This window comes from Phalacrocorax aristotelis, chromosome 9 (genome assembly GCF_949628215.1).
Source record: "Phalacrocorax aristotelis chromosome 9, bGulAri2.1, whole genome shotgun sequence".
Taxonomy (NCBI): domain Eukaryota; kingdom Metazoa; phylum Chordata; class Aves; order Suliformes; family Phalacrocoracidae; genus Phalacrocorax; species Phalacrocorax aristotelis.
Window position 1 is genome coordinate 37,591,157 of NC_134284.1, and position 24,758 is coordinate 37,615,914.

At 45.4% G+C, this 24,758-nt stretch overlaps 1 protein-coding gene across 2 annotated transcripts in view; it reads right to left on the bottom strand.

The window, feature by feature from the left end:
• TOGARAM1 (TOG array regulator of axonemal microtubules 1) overlaps positions 1-24,521 on the bottom strand; it is a 44,120-nt gene extending 19,599 nt beyond the window's left edge. The window contains exons 1-7 of one of the 2 annotated variants that reach the window (XM_075104411.1): positions 22,982-24,521; positions 11,496-11,652; positions 9,974-10,108; positions 7,913-8,209; positions 6,136-6,401; positions 3,982-4,214; positions 1,818-1,918 (exon numbers count right to left, since the gene is read on the bottom strand). In XM_075104411.1, coding sequence (XP_074960512.1) covers positions 1,818-1,918; positions 3,982-4,214; positions 6,136-6,401; positions 7,913-8,209; positions 9,974-10,108; positions 11,496-11,652; positions 22,982-24,430 — 2,638 coding nt within the window. In that variant the 5' untranslated portion in view covers positions 24,431-24,521. The remainder of the gene's footprint in view (positions 1-1,817; positions 1,919-3,981; positions 4,215-6,135; positions 6,402-7,912; positions 8,210-9,973; positions 10,109-11,495; positions 11,653-22,981) is intronic. The other variant, XM_075104412.1, reaches the window with a different exon arrangement.
• Between the last annotated feature and the right edge of the window lie 237 nt (positions 24,522-24,758).

The following is a 24,758-nucleotide window of genomic DNA, read 5'->3' on the forward strand; positions in this document are numbered from 1 at the left end:
GAAACAGTATAATCAGAGAAATCTGATCTTTTATGACACAGCAACAGACCCCATGGCAGGCCAGAAGGGAGAGATGCCATGTATCGTCCCAGGCATATGTACGCAGAGCAGTTACCAAAAGCTTCATTCTCCAAACAGAGGGACGTATCAAGCAGGGTTCTGCCACACTCTGTTCAGGAGCCACTACTATCCAGTGTTTTACCCAAACAGCTAGATAACGAGGCTGCGTGCTGCATTCAAATAAAGGTCAGCAATGGGGAGCATACACGCATGCTTGAGGACAGCATCTGAATTCAAGGAGCTCACGATAAAGTAGAACGACCCAAGAAGAACGAGACTCAGGTAGGCCAGGACCAATTTTGCACGCTCTACAACAACGCAACCGTAACTATCCTTTCAGCTCGCAGCGTACGGGGGGTATTGCACGGGTCCTGCATGTCCAGAAAGAGGCAGATCTGCTGAAAACAGCCCAGTTAAAAAGTTCAAAAAGTTTGACTTATGAAGGAAAGCTAGAAAAAAAATTAGGAGTTAGTCTAAAGGACTGAAAACAAAAGAGGGAAAGAAAAATACAAAAGGAAGGTAGCTGCTTGGAGGAACAAAATATTCCCTCCTTCGAAACAAAATAGAAATGTAATGAGATGATTTTCATTCAGCGTTAGAAAAACACTTCCATCTGACGAGACCAGTTAAATACCGAACTGATTTTCAAAAGTTTTCCAAGTTATAGTTTAAAAATTCAGAGCTTCTTGAGGTTTGACTTGTGTGATGGGCCAAGTCCAGTCAGCAGTGGGAGTGAAGGACTCTTCTTCACCAGTTAGCTGCACAGCATACATTGACCTTACCAGATGCAGGCTCTCCGCAGGAGGCCCAGTGCTGTGCATTCTGCTTGGTTAGCTGGCTCAGTAAGCAAAATAAATGTGCTCCTCATTACTTTACACTGAAGGTCAACCTCTCACAGAAGGTCTTTTCATATGACGAAGGCAAAATCATTAACCACAACGTGTACTACTAAGTATGCGCAGTATTTGCTTTCTGACTTACGCTGTTACTTGACAAACCCGTTCGCTAATTTATCCTGAGAAAAGTGGCCTTAGCTAAATTGAGGAGCAATAGCTTCCATTTCTGAAAAAAGACCATCGGTCTCAGAAGCAACTACTGTCTTTTTTAATGTGATGCCTTTGCAAATTCAGGCCTTAAGACGCCCTCCAATCTTAACTGAGCTAAGTTTTGTAAACTTCTTGGAAAAAACACAGAGCTGCTGAGGCTGCGAAGGGATGCAAAGAGCAGTCTTTGGGAAGAGAGGTCAGAAAAGACCTTTGTGGACATGGCTCCCTCAGCTCCTTTCCTCCATCCAGTGGAATCAAAATTGATTACACATAAACAACTGTAAGCAATCAGTTTCTGCCGATTACAGGAGTGCGTGGTTACCTGTACTTCACTGCAGCGTAAAATAGAACAGCATCACTTAACTTCAATTTCCTACCAGGAAATCAACTGCTTGCAACATTTGGACCCTTCCTACTCTTTATCAAGCTGGTGTCCAATGAACGTGCGCACAATGCTGCACTGAATTCGAAGCGCACACACTTTTTGCATTAACATATTTTATCCTGGCTCAGAAAGGCAGAACCCCTTGAGCTCCTCCTTCCCTGCAGTACCACAGGGTAACCTCAGTTTCACCAAACAGCGTCTAGCAATCACCCTTTTTTTAAGTACTGAAGGGTCACGAGCTCATTGAACAGGAACAGACACATCAAGTGACCGTTCTGTGACAGCAGTGAAGCAAGGCAGATACACTGATATGCACAGCAAAATACCTCTGCTGGAGTTATGCTCTGCCACGTGTAGGTCTCTGCTTCTTGCTGAGGGTACTCTTGCAGGCTGTGATTTGCTGCCAAGTAGCGGAAAGGTGTCTGACCTGTTAAAATATAAAACAAATTTTTATAAGTACAATTCTACACACTAGTCAGAGCCCAGTTAAACAACACTTTGTAGCACAGACATCAACAGGTTTCATTTTCTCCTCCCCAGCGTACTTGGTGGACAAACATTGCCAGGGTACTCCTACAAATGTTCACACTGAGTGGAAAAAGAAAATTAATTCAATAGAAGTTACTTGACGAGCAGGTCCTTTATGAAGAACACCATAAAGACAACTCTTAATAAACTGCACTCTGGGACCAAATTTAGCATGCACTCGTAAAGCTGAGGAACCGTTTGGCCTAGGGGACTGACGATGCTGGCTCCAGCCCAGCAAAGAGCGGCAAGTGGCAGCGACCAAAGCCGCTAACCTTCCAGAAACAAGCTGTTTCCAGCTCAGTGTCTAGCACAAGACGTTCACCAGGAAAACGATGCTATCTACGAGACAATCTAGATACTTCTTTTTCAAAATGATGCATCTGAATACTAAAGATGATTCAGCCCAGAGCCCTGCACTGTTAAATGCCATGTCTACCTCTGTAATAGTCACAGGGAAAGAGCAGTTGTTTCGCTTTCTGCCAGGGACTGAAATGCACACAACTAGAAGATCTTGAGGAAATCCCACGCTTCAGGAACTTCACTAATACCAATATCAAGCTCCCATTGCTCAGGGTAGTTTATCAGTGGATAAACTGACGTTCTAAAAGTCACTACACAGGAGCAGCCTGTGTTCTTGTTGCCCAACTACACAGATTTTGTGAACAGAGAATGCCAACTTCCAATGCTCGCAAAGCAGCATCCCAGCTAAAGTCTCTGAAATTTTTACGAACACTCCAAGGCTTTTAAGGTCTTCTGGGATATATTCTGTCACTTCTACAAACCCAGCCTTCCTGCCAGATGGCCTCTCTCTTCCTTGCTAGTTCAGAATTCCTGTATCTTTGAATCCTGTAAAACATTAAGCTTGTGTGTCGCTGAATAATGGAAATGGCATGTTGTATAGAACGTGTCCTAGTCCAAACCTCGCCTGGAAGAACATCATACACAGAATTTTGTAGTCTTGATTTTTTAAGTATTCTAGCATTTTTCATTTTAAAGATTATTTTTATAACTGTGATTCAGCAGTAATGCATATAGGGAAGATACGTACATATAAATAGTTCTGAGACTTTACAGCTGTGAAAAGCCTCTGCTTCTGAACCATTCCAGTGTCCCTCTGCCTCAAAAACCTTCCTTTCATATATTCCCTCCCTCCCTTCCTATTCTGTTTGCTGTTCAGCTGTATGCCAGTTAGATAAAGATGCACTCAGTACACATGAAAATAAAAGATATCTTCGGGTCAGAGATACAAGCAGCTTTATCATGGGCTCCGAGAGCAGACAAGGAGATTCTGTACTGTAAAGGTGTCAAACTACCTCAGAAACTGTTTTATTTCATTAAAAAATAACATAGTTTATACTGCTAATCACCAGCTGGGTCACTGCTCTTTTCAGAGTAGCATGTGTCATCATACAAGTTCTTTTTAGAAGAACTCTGTGAAGGCATTTTAAATTAACAGTAGTCTGTCAGTAGTAAAATGGAAACAGTTCATGATTCGCAGTAATAAGAAACTTCTCAATTGTCTCCCAAAAAACCAGCCCATTCCTTCTTCAGCTTCCAGGCTGTAAGAAGCAAACCTTATCCTTCCTCTTAACTCATTCTCCTTCTTACTCATTTGTTTAGGCTATGGTTCACATACCTTCTATGGCAGGCTAAAGTCTCGATAAAATATTTACTACCACTGGCAGCACTTCACCAGCTCCGCTGTGTTACTGTGGCTGCACCAGGGGCCTCTTTCAAATTAAAAGCCAGCACAAACCAGAATAATGTAATTAAGCAGCTATTGTAGAGAGCAATGTATTTTCAGATAGGAAAATAATTCACATACAAAAATCAAGCTGTTAAGCAAAGCAATCTTACATAACAAATACATTACAGATTTCACTCCCTTTAATATTTAACTAACACCAGCAGAGACTGCGTGTGAGAGTTGCAAAGCAGAGTTAACATACAAGTGCCACTCACATTATTCTCCTCCTCTGGGGGACTGTGGACACAGGTGAAGTCAGAGACTCCTGGCTGTAAACTCCGCTTTCGCCGTAAGAGCCCACGCTCAGGGAGGAAGCATGGGAGGGGGAATCCACGGAGAGATCAAGTTTAAGAGCAGAATCAGGACTTTCAAGATCTGAAAAGTTGCTGCTCAGCTTTGCCCTCTTCTTAGCTGCGCTGTTTCGCAGAGATCTCAGGGAATTCTGCATCTAAACAGGATTGAAAACAAAATGACAGTTTTTATTCACTGCGTAGGAAAAAAGCTTTTCTAAGCAAAAGAAAGTATGTGAGTGTTCGGTTGAGGGGAGTTCGGTGCACGTGCCTCTACCGGGCAACGTGACCAAGTATTGGCGTAGGTCACGCAGTATTGTAATGACCCCTTTCACCGTTTTGCTTCACACAAATAATCATGCTACTAAACGCAGATTCCCACAGGCACTGTATCCTAGCTTCATTTTGCAAATCAAAAGAACAGATTCCTGCAAAAATACATCACCTGCTCTTATCTTTTTTAATAGACTAAAGAAATTGTTTGACGACTGCTAATCTGCACAATTGCCACCTCAGGCTTTTCACATGTGAACAGCACAAAGATGCAAAATATGCAGAAGTGAATCCTGAAAACTGTGCCTAGCAAGCAGAGCTCCCGCTCAAATACGCAGGAAAATCTATAAAGACCAGAGCTCCGCTGCACACTCTCTCCTCTTTTTACTGAAGATAGTTGATGTGAAAAAAAAAAATCTCCCCCTCTCTGTTTAGCACCTTAACTACCTGCAGTTGTGACTATGGGATGGAAGAGAGAGATAGTAAGGCAAAGCCATTAAGTCTCACTGCAACTGTCCTCAGATCCACAGGGACAAAAGACAGGATTTCTATGAACTGTGACAGAAATAAGGACGTGTTGCACAGGCTCGCGTGGGGAAGGTCGCACAAAATCCAACCGTGCGTGATACCGATGCCTCTCACGTAACCAGCGTTGCAGCGGTTTCCATTCGTACAGATGAGGGTAGCGCGGACGCCGTTCCACCTCCCCACCACCTCCTGAAATAACCCGCCATGCCTCTGCAGTATTTTCCTACGCCCTGCACCGGTGCAGCTCTTTGGTACTTCTCAAACATCAGAGAGGCCTGAGCGACAGAGGGAGTGACGGAGGGAGCGACAGGACCCCTCGGCGTGTACGGGGCGCAGCGGCAGGGGCCGGCGTGACCACGGGCTCCGTACCCAGGGCAATCTCGCCGGGCAAGCCACGCGACCGAGAAACAGCCACGTGGGGTCTACAGCTACGCTGGCCGCCAAGTACTGCACGGACCAGTGAAGGGAGATGCTAGAATAAGTCTGTTTGACAAGTCTCGCGGGTCGCAGAAGGGATAGATTTTTAAAGGTGTTTAATATTTCAAATATTTTCTAGTCGCAGGTTGAGTGGCACACTGAGAACACTGGCCACTGAATACACATAACGGGCCCGTGTTAACACTAGTGGATTTCCACTTACAAGAGGGATGCCGACCTGCCTGCCCTAACGCCAAACGTGTCTGTGTCTTATCGAACAGCTGCAGGTGACACCACGCTCATCCACCTTCACATCAGTTCTTCTCATTTTACTCCATGAAAAAATGACTGAATCCTGAGAGAGCTGGGACACGCTGCGTGGGTATCGGGGACAACCCGCTTCGGCAAAGCCGGGAGGCTGAGGATGCTCCCGGGCTGAGTCAAATGAACCTTCATCAAGGAAGTTATTTGTTATTTCGGACCCTTTGTTACAACTAAAGAAAGGATTATTACTTAAATCTGACATGAAATTTAAAACGATGTCAAGACAATGAGAACAGAAACCTGCAGTTCTGCCCTGGTACTACGATAACTGAAAACATTACGACTTTGGGCCTGAGAAAAACAAGGGAATTCAAGATGTCTGAACAAACATAGGAGGTGTGCTTCAGCACCACTATTTATTGCTTTATTTAGCTTCTGTCAGACACCCAATGGTATCTCATCGAAAACCTGCACCGATGACAGTGTCACAAAATCTACGTCAGAAGTATATATTATTTTCTGGCTCATTTAAAAAAAAAAAAAAAAGCTTATACTACATCAACTATTAAAAGTGGGTTATGTCATATTTAAACCAACCTCTTCTTGGTCCACTTCCTCGCCATCGACATTTAGCTCCGAAAGGTCAGCGGCAAGCTTCCTGTCCACGTCCTTCAGCCACACATCCTCACACTCCTCGCTTCTCCACTTGGTCACGTTCAGTTCAATCCTATCGGGCAGCGGGCTCGCAAGGCGGGGTATGGGGGGGACGGGTCTGGCCCCGTTCAGGCCCCTGCGGGAGGCTGCGTGTCTCACCAGGGTGGGTTTCAGCTGCAGAGGAGAATGTTTCTCCTGCAAGTTCTCTCCTGAAGGACACAAGCAATGCCAGCCTTTGGAGGGGTGGCAGGAACAGAGCACTCACCAGAATAAACTTCATGCCTCCTTTCTATGTCACACTGGAAAACTTTTATAATGAGGCAAGCGTTCAAAAACATACGTATGCACGCAATTTTATTTACTATTATAAATACCAGACTTGCCTCCTTGCATGGCATTTTCTGTTACCTCCTGACTCTACCCTTTCCACCTCCTTGCATTTCGAGCTCAGTTACCAATCTCTTCTACTTTTAGTGTTGCCTTCTTTTTTTATTTTTTTATTTTTTAAATAAAGTTGGGGTTTTAAAAATTATTTTTTAAAAAATATAAATTTGTGTTTCATGCCCATACATACCAAGATATACTTAGTACCTTTAAAAAGTACGTAACTTAATTAAGGAAGAGAAGTCTGGTGCCCTAACAAACTCTCCTATAAGCTGCTGTAACAACAATTAAGTTATTCTAAAGAAACAGAAAAAACCTGAAACGCGTATGGATAATATAAAGAAAACCAGCAAGTGACGTACACGTGTCTGCAAGATAAAATGACACGCCTTCCAGCGACAGGTGACGCCCAAAGAATTAATTTAGAGATTTTATATAGATGTGCAAAAATATATGTCTCAGTGAAGATGAATTTTAAAACAGGTTTCTTTAAATCAGTGCAAAATTGTATGTGGAAACTGTTGCTTTGCTCACAGAAGGTATGCCCACGAGGAACCAGTTGAAGCTAAACAGATACCGAAGCTATTCTTAACCTAAAATAAGATTGCCTTTATTAAGTATTTGAAAGAAGACAGCTAAATTGTTTAAGCAAATGTAATGAAATAAAACTATTTCTGGTTAACCAACATGTGCGTGAGGTCTTCAAAGACAGAGGAAATCAGACCACAAAGAGCAGTCTCTGCCAGCAGCCGTCACCAGAAATTGGGATGAAAGCAGCACCGAGCCCACTCACTGGAGGGGTAGCTGTTTGCAGCCAGGTTTTAAAGAGCTATTCGGAGCGTGGGAAATGCGATACGTACGTTTCCAAAGGCAAATAAAGAGGCAAAATGTCAAAATGGAATGAATAATATTTTCTTGCACATGTGTTACTTAGAGTATTAAAAGTAACAGTTGTTTCTGTATTGCCTTTTTTTAAAAGTGCTAGATTCTGGAGTTTGGTTTTATTTGAGTGTGAAGGCAAACTTCACTGATAGTTTACCGATAAGAAAAGCAGAACTGGTGCACTTTATGCTTTATCTCATATATTTAAAAGACAAAAGGAACAAAACACATCAGTATTTAAAACTACCAAAGTACAAAGACTTCACTTTTGAAAGGAAGCCTCCGGGGATGTGCCTAGACTAGCGCAGCTGTAAAACCCTCTCGTTTCTAACTGCACTTGGGGCGTTGCATTAAGTCCCCATTTCCCTGCCACTGTAGGTTTTCTGGCCGCTGCTTGAAGTCACTCAAAACGAAAACCTGAAGTCTGTTTTCATTCCACTGACAACATTCCTACCTGTATTGTCTCCTGGGTTTTGGCTGAGAAGCTGCTTCTGTGAACTAGGCTTGGGCAGCCCTTCAAAGCTTTTAAGAGGCCAGGAATTTGAGAAGTTCATGGTATTATCTTGTGACTTCTTTGGAGAGTCAGCTGGAGAGGAGCCGTGCTTTGGGCTGTTCCTGGGTGATGACAGGGGGTAAGACGGCAGAATGAAGGTCCCCTGGCTTGCACTGGCACCTTGGAAGGACATCGTTTGTTCTGCTTGATTGCAAAAACTCCTCTGCGTCCTGCTGGAAAAATTTAGGCTGGCACAAACTGAGCAAAGAAAAAGAGAATGGTATTTGCAGTAATTAGCCTCTTTGACAGCTCTTATAATAATAATAATTTACAGTGAAATAGTACACCCTCTAGATAATCAAACTAAAGGTCAGCGTTTTACCCAAGCAAACAGGCAAATCGGCTAACTTCATTTTGCAAATTGGATTGTCCCTCAAAATATCAATTTCCTTTTTCTGCATCTGATCAAATGAGTTTGACTCTAAGCTATTTTGCAGTCATGTTTTGAAGAATTATATTTAAAAAAACGAATGACGCAAGTCAATCGAATGTGGTTCTGCTGCTTGCTGCTTCATATTCCAAGCCTGCATAGCATAAAATTTGCAGACGCCACTCTCAAAACTCAGTGATACAAGAGTACAAATAAAGAACAAATGTTATAAATTCTACCTTCTTTAAAAAATATTCCAAAAATTATTTTTCCCCCAGAAACCAGTTGGTGAAAAATGGAAAGATCAGTGTAGATTTGGAACTAGACAGTTTTAATTGTTTCCCACAAAAAGCAGCTGCGTGTTCCCCACACGCACTCAAGCTTTTAACCACGCAAGTGAAGAAGAGGACACGTTCTAACAAAGACCCTGACAGACTCTGGAAGGCGGGCTACCTCAGCGATCTCACTGAGAGTACGGCCCCACAACCAGTTCCTTGGCACAACTGGGAGAATGGGAAAGCACAGCGCAGGAGGGAGAACAAGTGACAGTGTGAGTCGGGCTCAGGGAACCTGTTAATTCTCTGTGTCACTCCAAAGAAAACCATTCAATTACACCTTCAGCTACAGCATAAAGAATCCCTTTACAAATCTGATCGTTCCAAGGTCTCTGTCTTCTGCTCCTGCTGCTTTCAAGGCTGCAGCACCCCGGCGCTCCCCAGGTATCCCAGGGCAGCAAAACTGAGACAACCAAGCCAGGTGTGGGTTGTTTCACCAGAGAAAGGCTCAAGTAACAATATCTGGCACAAAAACTGTTTGCAGAGAAATAAATCGGCAAGCGTGGGCAAAGTACCTGGCAGCCTTCTGAAGACCAAGGCCAAGAGAAGAGAACATAGATTTTGTAGTTACAGAGGCAAAAAACCAAAGAGGAAATGTCTCCCTTCTTTCCATAAGCATGAGGAAAGCACAGCATCTAGAGCCCAAAAGTGGCTAGAAGTAAACAGAGTAAATTACGTTCCTACATATCTTCCAAGAAGGCTGTCAGCTCTACCCCTTGTTCAGCACGTCTGGACCACTGAAAGCAGCTCTGTCCACAGATTTGGGATCATTCCTCTGGAGAGTGAGCTTATTCCTTCATTAGATGTACATCAGGCATTTTTATTATTATTACTGCTGATGAACAGACAAGTTTCTATGTGCTACAGGTCCTGATTTATCTCAGCCTCCACCTCCCAGGTTAAGGTGCACTCAATCAAATCCCCAGCCTCACTTTTGAAACTAGCAGCAAATGCCACCTGACGTAGCAGCACCCTGGCTGTCTGTCTAATAAAAGCTGCACAGACACCACCTCAAATTAACACAACGTTCAGGTTCTGTTACAGCACCGTTTATGCAGCATACTGTCAGACAGCAAAGGTGTGGGCTGCAAATTAATAACCACGAATGAAAAGCATTACACAGAAGCAAGGTGTAAATAAGTCTGAATAGGGACTGAACAACATTTTAGTAATAGTTTTCATGTCTTAAGGCAGGATAGAAAGAGACATTCCCAGAGTAACATGCACTGACTTACAATACAGTTAGAATCCATATACCTTTGTCTTGCGGACCGTTATTTAATCCTAAAAATTGTAAATCAGAGTCCACACTACCACTCTTCCCACGCGGCTGCATGTATCTAAGCGTTCCACATTTCCCTGAAATTTGCAGCTGATGAGAGCCCACGGCACCTTTCAAAAGAAAAACCACAAATAACTACATAAACACATCACATACGGTATTCAATGAAAAACATGCCATATTTAATAGTGAATTAAGACCTGTCTAACTTTCAGTGTCGAATATAACCACTTTGAAAGTATTTCATTCAAGAGTTTCTAAGCAACCTCCTAGTACTGTTCGCAGGCACAAACTGGACAAACGGCTGGCCATTCTTCCAGGGCGCTTTTCCAACTCTGAGAATTGCAGCGGGGCCTAAAGAAAAACCCAAACCAATCACCTCTTTGCATACATGACAATAAAAGGAAGACAACACCTTCAAACCCCAAAATGCAGTGAGTTTCTTTAGAGTCACGTCACTCCCAGCACGGCAGTGAGCAAACTCGGCATGCCACACATGTCAGCGCTCCTCGGACAAAGCCGAGACTATCACCTACTGCCAAGCGAAGAGAATAAATCAGGCCTGGTCTTGCCCGGTCTTTTCACGTGCCTTTTAGCTATTAAAGTACAAATCACTGAGGCTATATTGCTTGCCTGGAGCACTGGACCTACAGTCTTCTACAGACCTGGTTTTCAAAAACATGACATTTTTCATTTTTTAAAACAATCTTTAGAGCTCACCCTTCAGACAGCTCTCTACCCTAGCTGCTTATACAAAGCAAAGAAGAGAAAATATGCAAATCTAGAATGGATACGCACTGCCCGGCTCTCCCGAGCAGCCTACAGTACATAAATATGACCTTCCCAGCATGCTGTCCAGTTTATGCTATTTCATACTCTGCTGCTAGTGTCAGCTAACTCTGGCAGCATACTTTTTGTGTTAACAACCGCTATTCTAGTCAACAACGTATTCCTGCTCAAAAGTCAGTAAAATTCTGTGTCTCCTTTAAATTTACTGCTTTATCTGCTTGTATTTTACAGTGTGAAAGAAAGTTGGCTGAATTACTCTGTCGCTGATCTACATGGTACTTCTTTTTCCTGATTCCCCAAAAGCAGCAGAAAGCTCTAGATTTCAAGGATATCCCGAGTCCTTTTGTTCAATACATCCGCTCAAACAACCACACGATTTCTTTCTGGTCTTGCTGTCAGCAAAAAAAGCTGATGTATAAATTCTACTGGGTCTATCTAAACTAGTTAAAAATCTGTGTGTGTACGGCAGGTCTGGAACACAGCAGTCTGAGTTCTGAGATGGTGCAGACTTCTCCAGGAACGCGGACGGAAGCCGGAGGCGTAGCCCTGTGTCTAGTGCTCAACTCTTTGTAGTAAATGAAAATAAATAACAAAACAAATGATCAACAAATAATAAACCGTACTCGTGAAGCTACAAATTTATGCTCAGGTTCTTCTAAATCGGTTTTGTAAATGGCAGATCAAACACTTTTCTGTGTTAATACTTACCAGCAGAAACAGAAGAATGCTCAGAGTTAAAATCTACACTATTCTGAAGTAAACTCCTTGAAGGTCTTTTTCTACTAAAAAATAACTCCTCACTGACTGGTGCTCCTTGAGAGGGCCATAACTTGGGAGAATGAAGAAAATCATTGGATGTAGAGAGCTGTAGGAAAAAGGAAAACAAAGAAACATACACGTGTGAAATGAATGCACAACCCTTTTCTGCACAAACAGCAGAATTACCCGCGTAACTTTGCCTCTTTACAACAAAGCTACGTGAACCACTGCCAATACGTTAACAAGGCAGGACTGCCAGACAAAGGGGTATTTCTCCCCTATCACTTAGGCAATGAAAAGCAAGAGAGCGCGTAGGTGAACCACATCCTTCACCGGCAGAAACAAGTGGGGCTCATCATGCATATATCCACAGATAAAGCTCACTGAATGGAGAGAGCCATGAGAGGAAAGGTTTCTAAAAAAAAAAAAAATAAATAAAAAACTAGACTCAAGGATGGTACCAGGCAGTGGGCCAGAGCAGAAGCTCCAGGTCCAACTCCTGCCCCGGCAGCAGCCTGTCTCAGGGCACAGCACAGCGGCAGGGCGGGAGCTCCCATGTATTTACTGCCTGTGCGCTGCAGTGCTGGGGGACGAGAGCCACAAAAGGCACCGAAATCGGTGCCTGTGGACAGAAGCCGCCGGGGAACAAGCACCCGCTGCAGCAGTGCCCCGGGGTGCCTTGCTGCAGGGGTGCCCCGGCGGTGCCACGGAGGGGACAGCTGTCCCCAGCGCCCTGGGCACCCGTGCAGGGATGGACGGGGCTCCGTCCCATTCAGCCTCGTCCTCCCACGGCCACCTCAAGGCTGGTGAGTTGCCTAAACCCAAAGCGCTGAGGTTTAAAAAAACCACTCGTTCTGTTTTCTGACATTAAACAGTCTCACTTAACCATTTATTAAAAGATTATAATGTAAGATACGAAGCCTGTCACCGTGGTGAAACCAAGGGTAGGTTCGCTGCAGCGTGCCAGGTCAGCAGCTCAAAAATTCAGATTCTTTGCGCAAAAAACATGTCAGAATATTTTTAAAAACTTAAAGTGTAGCACATCAATACAAACTGCCAGACTTCCTTTGTTAAGAAAAGGCTGGTTAAACATAAAACATTTTGATGAATGTGTTCTTTTCCCAGCTATCCGATACTTCAAGTATTTTAAGCATTAGAAAGCACTTCAGTTGGTTTCCAGTTCTCTCTCTAATACAGGTTGACACTTTTCACACCAAAAGGAAAAAAAAAACAACAAAACAAACTGGTAGAGAGTTGCACTAGTCAACAATTTTAAAAATTAAACATTACTATTTTGAATTGTGCACATTAAGTCACATAAGTGTTTAAACAGCAGCTACTCGAGCAGTGAAAAAAGCATGCTTCAGATTTCATCTAAAAGCTGTATTTGGTAATAACAGCACCTTGTGGTGAGAAACAGTTAAAGGAAAAATCTTAATAATAGAAGTGTTTAGCACAGAAAAAATCACGCTTTAAATAAAGTTTTCTTGCTTTCTGATGTAATTAGTAAAATCAGTAATTTAAACTCTTTCCAGGCTATATTAACTCTGCCGTCCCCTTTCATAGACAAGGCTCCACACAGAGGTCAGAAGTCTGAACAGAAATGGAAATAGTTATTCAGTATTGGAAAGAACGGCATCACATTAAGCCTAAAAACCTCCTTTCCTCAAATATAAAGGTTGTCTGAACCGAGAATTGGCAGTCTCGCACATACGTAGTACTTCCATTTATAAAAGTATATGTTTTTTAATTTCACTGAAGATCTCATTTCCCCATAAAGAGAGATTCTGAAATGGGGAACGCCACAGAAACCCTCGCAATACGACACTGCAGTTCTCTGTTAGCCCATAATTCATCATCTCCTCCCGCCACATCCTGACCCACCAGCAGCGAACTCCGGAGATACACGGCACAGCACCCTGCAAAACTGGGAGCAACAGCCCGTTCTGAGGTCTGCCACACCTCCAGTGCACCACAATAAATCTCATGGCAATTTAACAGGTTACAGCGTCTCGATAGGGAAGTGACTGGGTCAGATAAACAGCAGCTAAACGCTCTGATTTAATATCTTGATGGGGTTTAATTTAGTATTTAATTCAACACAGTGATGGGGTTTCCCAAAAGCACCACGAAATAAAGCATGGCCAGAACTTAAAACCTGAAGCAGGCCAGTCATGAGATGAGTAGCGTGGCTACGAGCACACTCTAATTGTTTTAAAATCATTTTTATAGTTACTTTGTCACATAATATCCTAAAAATAGGATTTTTTATGGTTATGCAATACAGACAAAAAAATTCAAGAGTTTCAACAAAATCTTTTACGTCCCTTCCACATAAAGAGGATTCACAACGCATTAGCAAGAAATACATCCATGCCAAGAGAAATTAAATCTCCGTACCCTACCAATGAGAACCCTCCTGAAAAAATAAAACTTCACAATTCAAACTTTTAAATTACATATTTCTAATTCTGCTCCCTCTAACGGTGCCCCCCTTCAAAAAAAGAAAACAAAACCTCACACGTGGTACCTCTTAGCAGTAAATAAACAAGCAAAGCAGCCATTTTCCTATATTTCCATTTCGTGCTTTAAAAGACCCGGCCAGTTCCCAAGGTACACAGCAACGTGGGCACAGGCTCTTGAATGAAACAGCTTCACTGTTCCTGGGAAGGGCTTCGTGGTTAACAAAAATGGCAAAAATTTTGTCTTTACTTACAAAAATGCACGTTCCAATGTGCCATTCTGCTACATCTCACGTCCTCCAAGTTCAGCGGGTTTGATTAAAGTCACCCACGTAACAAGTCAAAGTCTCGAGTGCGCAGCACTTTAAGCAAATCCACTGAAATGCTCAAAAGCTTAAAACTTTACATAAAATCCTCCTCCCTGAAAGCCAGTGCTAATGCAGGATCGTTCTTTTTAATCGGCCTTCAGGGATTAGACTCCCTTAAAATATCTGTGGGCAACTGCTTAGTTCAAAGCATAGGACAGCGAGAGAAAACTTAAGGAGCCATGATATAAAACGGATCACCCGAACCCCATTTTTAAAGGAAGACAGCAGCAGGAATCCAGCAGTTGTGAAAGGCTTTAGCAAGACCAGAGCAGGAGATACGAAGTTTTGCAATGAATACGGAACACGTTCCGACTGCTGGATACACAGTAAGAACAGTGACTTAAATCACAGCCGCAGCAGAGGTAACACTCAGCGCTACGCTGGCTTTTTATCACCCAGGTACCCCAACGGACACTAGATTTACTTTACGGATGAGGAAAAGAACAGCAGCCAAAAGGGTGAGGTGGTTTGTTCCAGGTTTGTACAAGTTGGGATAAGAGAGGGGATGAGACCTCGGCATTCCTGCCTCTGCGATCCACCTGCTAGAAAACGGCATTTCCAATCTACGTATCTTTCAGTCCATAAATAAATGTGCTACTTGCACAAAGTACTTACACCTATTTTTCCATACAGAGAAAACAATATATGCAGAAGGAGCAAATTACACAACGCTGACATGATTGTACAACCTTGCTCAGTTGTTCCAATCCCAGCTACAGCAATTAAAACTGTCTGCTTTCTTGTATGCAAATTATAATTATAGCGATTATAAATTTGCTGAACATAGGCATGCAGGGTGGCGGCAAATAAACGCAAACCTAAAGCTGCCAGATTTTTCACTGAAGTAGACGATGGATCCTGGCACAGGGATTTCTCAAAAGGTTTCAGCTTCATTTAAATTCCACTAGTACCACCAATGTCGGAAAATATTTGAACCCATCCACCAAAAGAAATACTAACTGGTTACCGAAGCACAGCCCCTGTGCGTAACCTGTCACCGACAGATCTCCGGTCTCATGTTCCCTCCCCAGCTGAGCAGCCGCACCGGGCGAGATGAGAGGTCCTCCTTCCTATCCCGACCCCAGCAGCCATCAACACCACGCTCCCAGGGATCAACGACAGCACAGACGCATAATGCTGTCTCCCCAAAATACTCTCCCAGCCTCCAGAAAAGCCACGGCTCATATGCCAGAGACTGACACCTCAACTCCCAGCGAAAGGACAGCTTTCCTGACGCGGGCAGGTCAGCCTCTGTGTCCCTTTAATTCTCGTTATCGCCTGTGGAAAACAAAGAGCACTTGTTTCATAAAACTGATTTCACAGATCATTTGAACATTCACTACGGTCTTCATAAAGTCCAGCTATTAAGTTCTGTGGTTATCAGATCAGCACGTAAATGGAGAATTCCACGCGTACTGCCAAACAATGGAGTTAGGTGAAATTGCGCATGGCTCACGTATGCTTTATAAAGTGGCTTAAAATCATAGAGTCATTTAGGTTGGAAAACACCATTAAGATCATCGAGTCCAACCATAAGAAAAAACTTCAGTAAAACACTCGAATGTCTTGCTTCCCCGCAAAGGGCAGTGCTCTCAACAGCAGGTACAGGGACCCACAATGCATGGATTTCACAGAGGGAAAACCAGAGCTAACTCTTATCCAGCAATAATTACTCGGCACGTTATGTTTTACACACAGCACACTGAATTTGCAAGGCACACACGGGCAGGCTTGGCTACCAAAAGAGCAGTGAGGAACTCCCAGCACACCGTTAGTTGATTTTGAAGCAACCGGTTTGCTCTCCATGCTTTCAGCCGGGCACCAGAGCTAGTAAGGTCTACAAAAGAAATAGCATTTCATTTTTTAAACACTGCTTTTGTATCCCAAACTGCAGAGAGGGTTTTTGTTCCGATAGCTTGCTTGAATTGGAGTTACAGAAGATGAGAGTTAAAAAGGGAATGGGGGATTGCTAGCGCAGTGTTCTTAAACTCAGTTGTGTGACCCGGCACAAGCTGGGAGGCCACCGGAGAACGCAGCATGCTTGGTCACCGCAGGCTAATTGCGATTACTTAATGCCAGCACCCAAAGGACCGACAGATCATGTCAAGTCCTAAAGAAAACAATATAAACGTTGATTTCCAAATAGGATCTGGCTCTTATTGGAATTGTTCACACTTTCCAAGGCTAAACCGAGGAAATGGAGCAGAGCCGGTACAATAGCATCTCCAGAAGAACACTCCCTTCAGCGACTTCAGACAACTTTATCCATTGCATTTACAGACACAAACTGAACATGGTGAGCAGGCCCTGCCAGCTCGGGACCAAAAGTGAACAGGACCTTACGGAAGTACAAATAAAAACAGTCACAGGGTTATGCACTTTATTACCACCGTGTTGCCAAATATTTCCTATCTCTAGCAAACAGAGCATTCCTCTGATGCCGTTATAAGGCTCCTGTAAGTATATGCTTCAGAACGTAAAGCTGCAGGTACTTAAAAGAAAAAACAACAAAAAAAACCCCAGTTACCATTTTATTAGTTTAGCTAGGAACCAGAGAAGCTTCAGCCTACTGATGCAAGCTCAGTGGTGACAGCAACTGCCTCTGTCCCACGCGAGGAGAAGGAGATCAGGCCACTCAAATGTGGCTTTAGAAGAAGATACGGTCACAAGCAGAGTCTGTTCTGTAGCTTTGACAGATGTGTGCTGCTGCCAAGAGCCAGAAACACAGAAGCACATATAATTATACTTTATTTGATAAACTCGGGTTTGGCTTGCAGGAAGAAAGATGGAGGGAAAGCTGAGGTGCTATGGTCAGCTATTAAGCCGTAAGCCTTCCATTTCAGTCTGGAAAGCACTGAAGCACGAAATTGTGCACCTTGACCAAAGGTACTTGTTGTCAGAAATAAGACCCAGAAATAAGGTTAAAAACTGGTATAAATTTTATTTAATGACCTTTTTAAGGGGCGTGTGCTGTATGGCCCATGAGTGCCACACTCTGAAAGCGCACCTCGAGGCAGAACGTGGCACTGGCACTGCCTCCCTTTCCAGAAAAGCTCCGTGCCTGCATGGCTTACTCCAAGTCAGTCGCAGCATCGGGGCGAGGCGGCTCCTTGGGTGACCAAACAGCCTTGCTGCATGCAGCGCGTCTCTCCGGGGCGCCTTTGGTGGCACTCTCCGGCTCCGAAAGAGGCAGCTGGAGGCACCGGTTTTCTGAGAAAGGCCCCGCAGGGTTTACCATCAGTCACATTTCCTTCTGCCATTACGACTGGGGAGGAGACTCCTTTCCAAGTGCAGAACAAGGGCATCCTCTGGAAGTTGCAGTGGTGGCAGTTCAAGCACCTCTGACCCCAGAGCTTCTTACTACGGGGTTTGTATGGTAGAACATAACTATGGTCTCACGCAAATCTCAGAAATTAAGAGAAGCACTGGGCTTGCCTCTCCGGTGCCAAGCTAACCACCAGCAGCTGGCGACAGCTCCGCTGCTCGAGGTGGCAGCGTGCGCGTGACCGCGGTCACCCCCGCGCTTTGCGCCATACAGAATCACACCGTGCAGGGTGGACGCGCGTGGTTACGCTGTCCGCGCAGCCAGACTGCCCCTCCGAGTCCTGCGGCATATCTGTAAGCTTCGAGTTGCCAGCCAGGTACGAAACAAAATCAGTTTCAAAGAACTTCAGAGGCTGCAGAGAAATGTTTCATCAATAACCCAATTTAACATCACTGACAGAAGCTGTGTCTAGACAAACCCTTGAAGGCAATGTGCTTTATCTCCGTTACATTTTTAGTACACATTAACTTACACCTGTTTTACTTCGCTTCTTATCTGATCAGGAAAGTCTAGACGTGGCCTTGGACAGCCACTGTGTAACATGACCCTAAAAATACTAGTAGAAAAACAACTTCAAACATCAAGCTTATTTCATGCATCTTTTCAGCCACAGAATGACTCCAAAAGTTAATTTTTAAGCAAATTCATTTCAAAGGAATGTCTGAATTAATTATTAATTTTTTTCAATTTACATGACCGAGTCGACCACCCCAACGTTATGCATGATACACCTTACTGGAAACAGTTAAGAGGAGATACAGGGCTAACTTTCTTTCTCCTCCCACGCTTAGATTGCTAAATACCCCAAGGAAAGAGCTTTATTTACACAGCTTATGGCAATCTCTTTCAGTTAACAAGGAATGTCTTCAAGTACCGGAAACACTGTCCAAGCATACTCGTCCCAGTGTGCCTTAAGTGAAAACAGTGTTCACCTGCTTGCATCAAAGGTACATACACACCATGGGATAAAAGCAGCTGTGTGGCACGGATGTAACAAAACAAGCACCACCAAGAAGTCAGCAAACACTGTACCAAAAATCACAAAGCCAGATAAAAACAAGCCCCCTGCCTTGGAGAGCTTTACGGTTTATTCAGACGTAACGGCAGGATAAGACAAATGATCAGTATGCAAAGGCAGGGTAACAAGGCTGTCAACCTACAGCGATCACATCAATATTTCAATGCTTAAACCACTGTGTCCTTTAAACTTCTGTTACAGTAACTTTGGGTCTAGCCAATAGGACTTGAAAAAGTCTTGAAAAGAATTAATCTCAACCTAAGTTAGATCCTTGGTCACAAAGACAGCTCTTTAGTCTCTACTGCCTGCACAGACTAGATCTCTATTGACTACAGGGCTGCTCAGGCAATCACTGTGTAGGCAACCAAAAGGAGCCCCTACCCTTTTTCTCCCTTAGGCCAATGATAAGCAGCGTTTGCCTTACTTTCTAAATAAAAAAAGAAGTATGTCAGGGAGGTTTTCTAACAAGGCTGCTCCTTTCCCTCACAGAGGGCAAAGATGCAGTATCATGGAATCATAGAATCATTAAGGTTGGAAAAGACCTCTAAGATCATCAAGGCCAACCATCAACCCAACACCCCCAGGCCTCCTAAACCATGCCCTGAAGTGCCACATCTACGTGTTTTTTGAACAGTAGCTACCTTAAATCATGCTTTTGTCTTTCACAGGAGCACCGTTACAGCCAGACCTTACCTTTACAGACAGTGAAGTAAAAAGGAATCATTGACATTTTAAAAAATGAGTGCCACCACTACTTCTGAGTGACAAACAAGTGCCACCAGCACCCGATAAACAACTGCTATTGGAGAGGCAGATGCATGATGATGACAGCAGCCTACGCAGCCTGAATGGGTACGAGACTGCACAGAGAAACAAAGCTACTCCTTGAGCCAGGTTCAACTTAGATTCGCCTTAATGTGTCTCAGAAGAGCTTGGTAGGTGGGCAGCTGTTAATTTACAGCAATTTTTAAAACCACAGCTCCCAAAAGCCAGTTGAAAAACCTTATGTCTGCCAGCAGTACCCTCTTCTTAACTGCCTGCTGGCAAAGAAACAACTTGCATTTTCACGTGGACTGAAACAAATTTTTCAGACCTGCTGAATGCAAAATATTAGCCGCTCTATTATATCAGCCTTCAGGGGCCTACTCATAACCACACTTTTGACATTGTCCTCATCCGGTGAGCTGCTACCACTAAAGCAGGCTGGCAGTGCAGGCATGGTTTTGGTACCGTGTTCATCTATGTCTAAGTCAAAATTGGCAACTTTCAAATTCTATCAAACGTGACATCAAGTGTTATTCTTGTCAGTACTTACTTGCGTGTAAGCAAAAAGCTATGTCGAGAGGAGCTATACATCAATGTAAAATGAATTCAGGTTAACTGGAGGTTTCTGGTTACTCAGGCATCTTTCAAGTTAAAAGCGCACAAGGAGCATTAACGTGTTTCCTTTGGTAAAGTGCAACCGATGGAAGTCTTCGAGTTCTGACACCTCAAAGTTATCAATCTGCTTTCTACCAACTTAAATATGCAAGAAAACAATATCAAATGGAAGTGAGAGGCAAACAGAACAAGTCAGAAAGCAGCAGGAAGAGACAGGAACAAACAGAATCTCAAGGAGGCACAGGATGGCTTAGAAAAACAGTCATTAGGTGCAAAAAAATTAATTCTTATTAAGAAGGAATAAAGACTGGACATGACAAAAAGGATTTTCTCCCTGTAGAAATATTTTCATTACCAACTACTGTATACTACGTGGCAGCAGCGAAAGCAAAGCAAGACTGGCTCACTTCACAGCTCGAGTCCCCGCATAGTGGCAAAGGAAAACAGAGTCAGGACAGTAAACTGCACGGATAGTCACGAGTAGCTCCTGTTCAGAGCAATGCTTCCACCCAGTAAAGGCTGCAGCTGATTCGGTCCTAATTCTGCAAAAATGGATGGCACAAATATAAGTTCTACATCTGTTCCTAAGCAGGACCAAAGTAAAATATTTGCCATAACACACAAGGATGTAAGAACAAAGACGATCACAAAAGGAAAAAGTTAATTTAAACTTGAAGTGTATGCATGACTTTATATAATTGAAAGTCTTCCAAGGAGAAAAGAAGAAAACTTGTCATCCCACAAAGATTCAGTCACACAAACGCTGGGATGACAAAGAGACAAGCAAAGCAGTCGTCAGACGTAGGAAGTCAATCTGAAGGTCTTCCTAATTCTTCCTGTTAGGCTTTACATAGGGGAGGTAACTAGCTCTCCTAACAAGAGCCTCCGGCAGCCTGCGTACGATCCGCCCACCTTTGAGACTCATACGATAAACAAAACCAAAAACCCACCCTTGCACCTTCAGCACTCCAGATGCCCAGCAGTTCGGTTGGTTTTCATCCCAGTATTCTGAGATGGGATTTACGCCCATGAAGTTCATATTACACAAATAAAAACAGATATAGTCTAAAAATCTTTTATCATGTTAGTATCAAGGATGTTCCCTAGCAAAACAAGTACCTCACCATGTCTGATGTGAAGCCGTGAATATGTAGCTGCTTCCCCAGCACAAATATAACTAAGTTCACACCACTTGTAAATGTACTTTTCATACGCAACAAAACAGAAACCATAAATTAATTGCCTTCTCTCCCTCTGGGCAACCTTCCCAATTAACAGGGATAAAACCAACCATATGTACAAAAAGGTTAAAAAGAAAAAAAGCAGACCCATTTCCACAGCACCCACTGTGACCTCAAGCGAGGGCTGTCTCAGGCGGAGGACGTTCCACCATTCCAACCAACCGCCAAGTTTTGGTGCGTGTCTTGGCTTGCTTTTTGATCGCTGTCTACAGAAAAACACAAACCCAGCCAACAGCAAACAACAGCAGTACAGAACTCAGCCCAATTTGCCCAGAGAATGCTGGCAATTAACTATTATTTCTACAAGTTGTATTAGTTAATACTGAAAAGCCTTTTCAAAAAGAAAACCCTTCCTCCTCTAGAGGTGTCTCCTACTTAACTGGTTGTCCAGACTCTATTCGCTTTGTAGATAGCCCAAGGGAACTTAGTTGCCTGATTCATCAACTCAAAAAGAGAGAGACCTCTTTAGGAGTGTGAATAAAGGTAATACACCAAGGAAGGACATGAGCCTGTGTGCATACAAGTACATACGTGAACTCCAAGGTTTTTACACTACAATAATGTTAACTCACTTTTCTTTTTATTAAGAGACTTTGTTAACAGCCAGCCTCCATAAAGTAGCACTGTTCATGGCCTCACCCAATACAGGAACAAGTTACTAAGCAACTAAGAATTAAATTCTGAACAGGTAAACGTGGTAGTGAGGAAGTCTGTTCCATACAGCTTTCCATTTTCTAAAAAGATCAATTCGCTTAAACTCTTTCCCTGGAGTTCAAGTTATGATAAGTTAAACCTGTTATAAAAAAAAACAACCCAAGCAACAGAAAGCCCACCACGCAGCTACACCCCCCAGGTCGTAAACGCACGGCTGGTATCCAAAACAGACGTCATGGAACAGAACCCCTGCCAAAGCCACAGGGACCCGAACAAGTTTTCAAAGGTTCCCTTCCTTTGCAGCTGCCGACATGGTCAGTAAGTGGTAAAATCGAAACTCGGATCAATCAGAATTGCTTTTTCAGCCTAACCTACGTTTTTCCTAGTCAAAAGAGGCTGAGGAGCAAGAGCCACATAGACATTTGGCAACCCCCAGGTTTTATTAGAGGTCAGCACGCTGCCAAAAAGCACTGCCTCAGCCACGCTCCAGAGCTCTGCCTTCAAAGCCTGAACTGAAGCAATTTGTCAGTTTTCCTCCAAACAGCTTCTGTATTTAGGAAAGCCAGCATTTCTGCGTAACTCTTTGCAGTCCACCAAGTACTGTCAAACACAAATACACAAAGAGAAGCTCTGAAATAGTTTCCCCGCTCTTGTACTCATTCCCTGTGTTTGAGCTAATCGTTGTCTGAGACAGGTCCCTAGGGTCAGCCTCACGGAGTCCAGCTAACCTCAAAACCTCAAAACAAGATTTGGGTTTTTTTGGAAGTGATAGGTTGACTGGTTTCTACTAGTGCTAAATCTGACATCAGGAGTTCTCAAATTTGCCTTCCCAGATCAATGCACGTATAGAGATCCTCGCACATAAAACATCAGCAGTACTGGCCATGCCTCGCAAATACCTCCATTTAATAAACCTTTGACATCTTTCAAATCTCCCTTTGGGACGTGCCTTAGAATAAATGAGCCCAGTGAGCTATGAGCACATACCTTCTCCACACCCTTCATTAAAGGCATCTTGACTCCTGAAGCACCTTCCCCGTCTCCAGCATGCTCATTTTCCCATGGCAGTTTGTTCTTTCCTTTACCCGCACTCAAGACTCTTCTTGGGCTTACTGCTTGATCAGCGAATGCACCATGTGAGCTGGAGTTTTGCAGAGCATCGTCCCTGGTGTGACACCCACAGTAACTGTGTGCGCTCTGAGTCCTGTTGCCCATCAATAACCAGTCTGTATCTGCTCCAGGGGGTAAACAGGACCCCCTGTTATGCCCAGACGAAGGCAAGGGCACAGCATACTCTACAAACCCTTGGTCTACTAGCTTCGGCAAGGTCTTCCTGGCCAGCCTGGCCTGCACCGCGTGCATCACTCCATCCCCATTGTCCTCAAGCTCCACGGCATCCACTGCCTTGAAGAGAAGGGCGGTTTTGCCGGGGCCCATAGAAGACGCCAGGACAGCGAACGCTTCCATGGCAGCGTGCCGGACCCTGCGCTTGCTGTCCACCAGTGCCGGAGCCAGCCCAAATGCCAGCTTGGCCAAGTCCAGCTCCTCACTAGGGTAAGTGAGGAGGGCCACGATGCAGATGTTGACCACCTCCTCGCGGACTTTGGAGTTCTTGTGCTGCAGATGCTCCTGCTGCAGCAGCAGGCCCAGCACCGGCTGAGGACCCGCTGCCTTCATCAGCCGCAGGAGCAGGCGGTTGTACTCCTGCCGGATGGCCAGTTTGTTGTCCCCCAGCACTTTGGCAGCAGCAGAGACCAGAGGACCCAGGAAGGCCTGGGCCCGGTTGCCCAGGCGCAGGGCCAGCAGATGTACCACCTCCAGCGCCCCGAGCACCACCTTGAAGTTGGAGTCATCGAGGAGGGTGTAGAGGAAGCTGATGAGCCCCAGGAGGCTGGGGGCAGGCGCGGAGCCCACTGCAGCCCGGCTGGCGCCACCGACCACCCTCTTCAGCTCCTCTACGGCCTGCGCCCGGTTTCTGTAGTCCTCCTGGTCCAGCAGGCGGGCGTGCAGCTCCGGCGGCAACAGCCCAAACTTCAGGCCGGTGCTGTCGGGCCGGGCGGGGGGCGGCGGCGCCATGCCCGCCCCGAGCGGCCGGCCTTCCTCCTCCTCCTCCTCCTCCTCCTCCTCCTCCTCCTCCCGCTGCCCGGCGGGCGCGGGGCCGCCCAGCTGCCAGGCCAGGCTGCGGCAGAGCTCGCCTGGGCCGCGGCGGGCGGCGGGCGGCGGCGTGAGGGGGCGCAGGGAGGCGGCGGGCGGGCGAGGGGGTCGGCCGGGCCCGCGGCGCCTCCACCCCCCTGGGGCCTCCCCACGCAGCGTCGGCCCCCGCGGCAGCTCCGCAGCGCTGGCATCGCCCCGTCCCGCCGCCCGCCCGCCGCGCCCGGGGCCCGCCGGCTCCTCCATGGGGCGGGCGGGCGGCGGCAGGGCGAGGGCGGCGGCCATGGGCGGGGCGGGGCGGGACGGGACGGGACGGGACGGGACGGGACGAGGCCGCCCCGGCAACGCCGCCGCAGCGCCGCCGTCGCCAGGGGCCGGCCCACACCGCGCCTGCGCTGCGCCGCCCACGGGAGCGGCGGGGGGGGCTGGCGCACGCCTCACTGCACCCCCGCAACGCACACGCACACACCGGCGCTGCGGAGCGCGGAACCGCTGCTGCCGGAGCCGAAAGCTGCGGCAAAGGGGCGGGAGCAGGCGGCGCCGAGGCTGCGCCGCCGGTGAAGCGGAGCAGTGGCCGCCTCCCCCCCCTCCGGGGCGGTCAGTGGCACCGCCC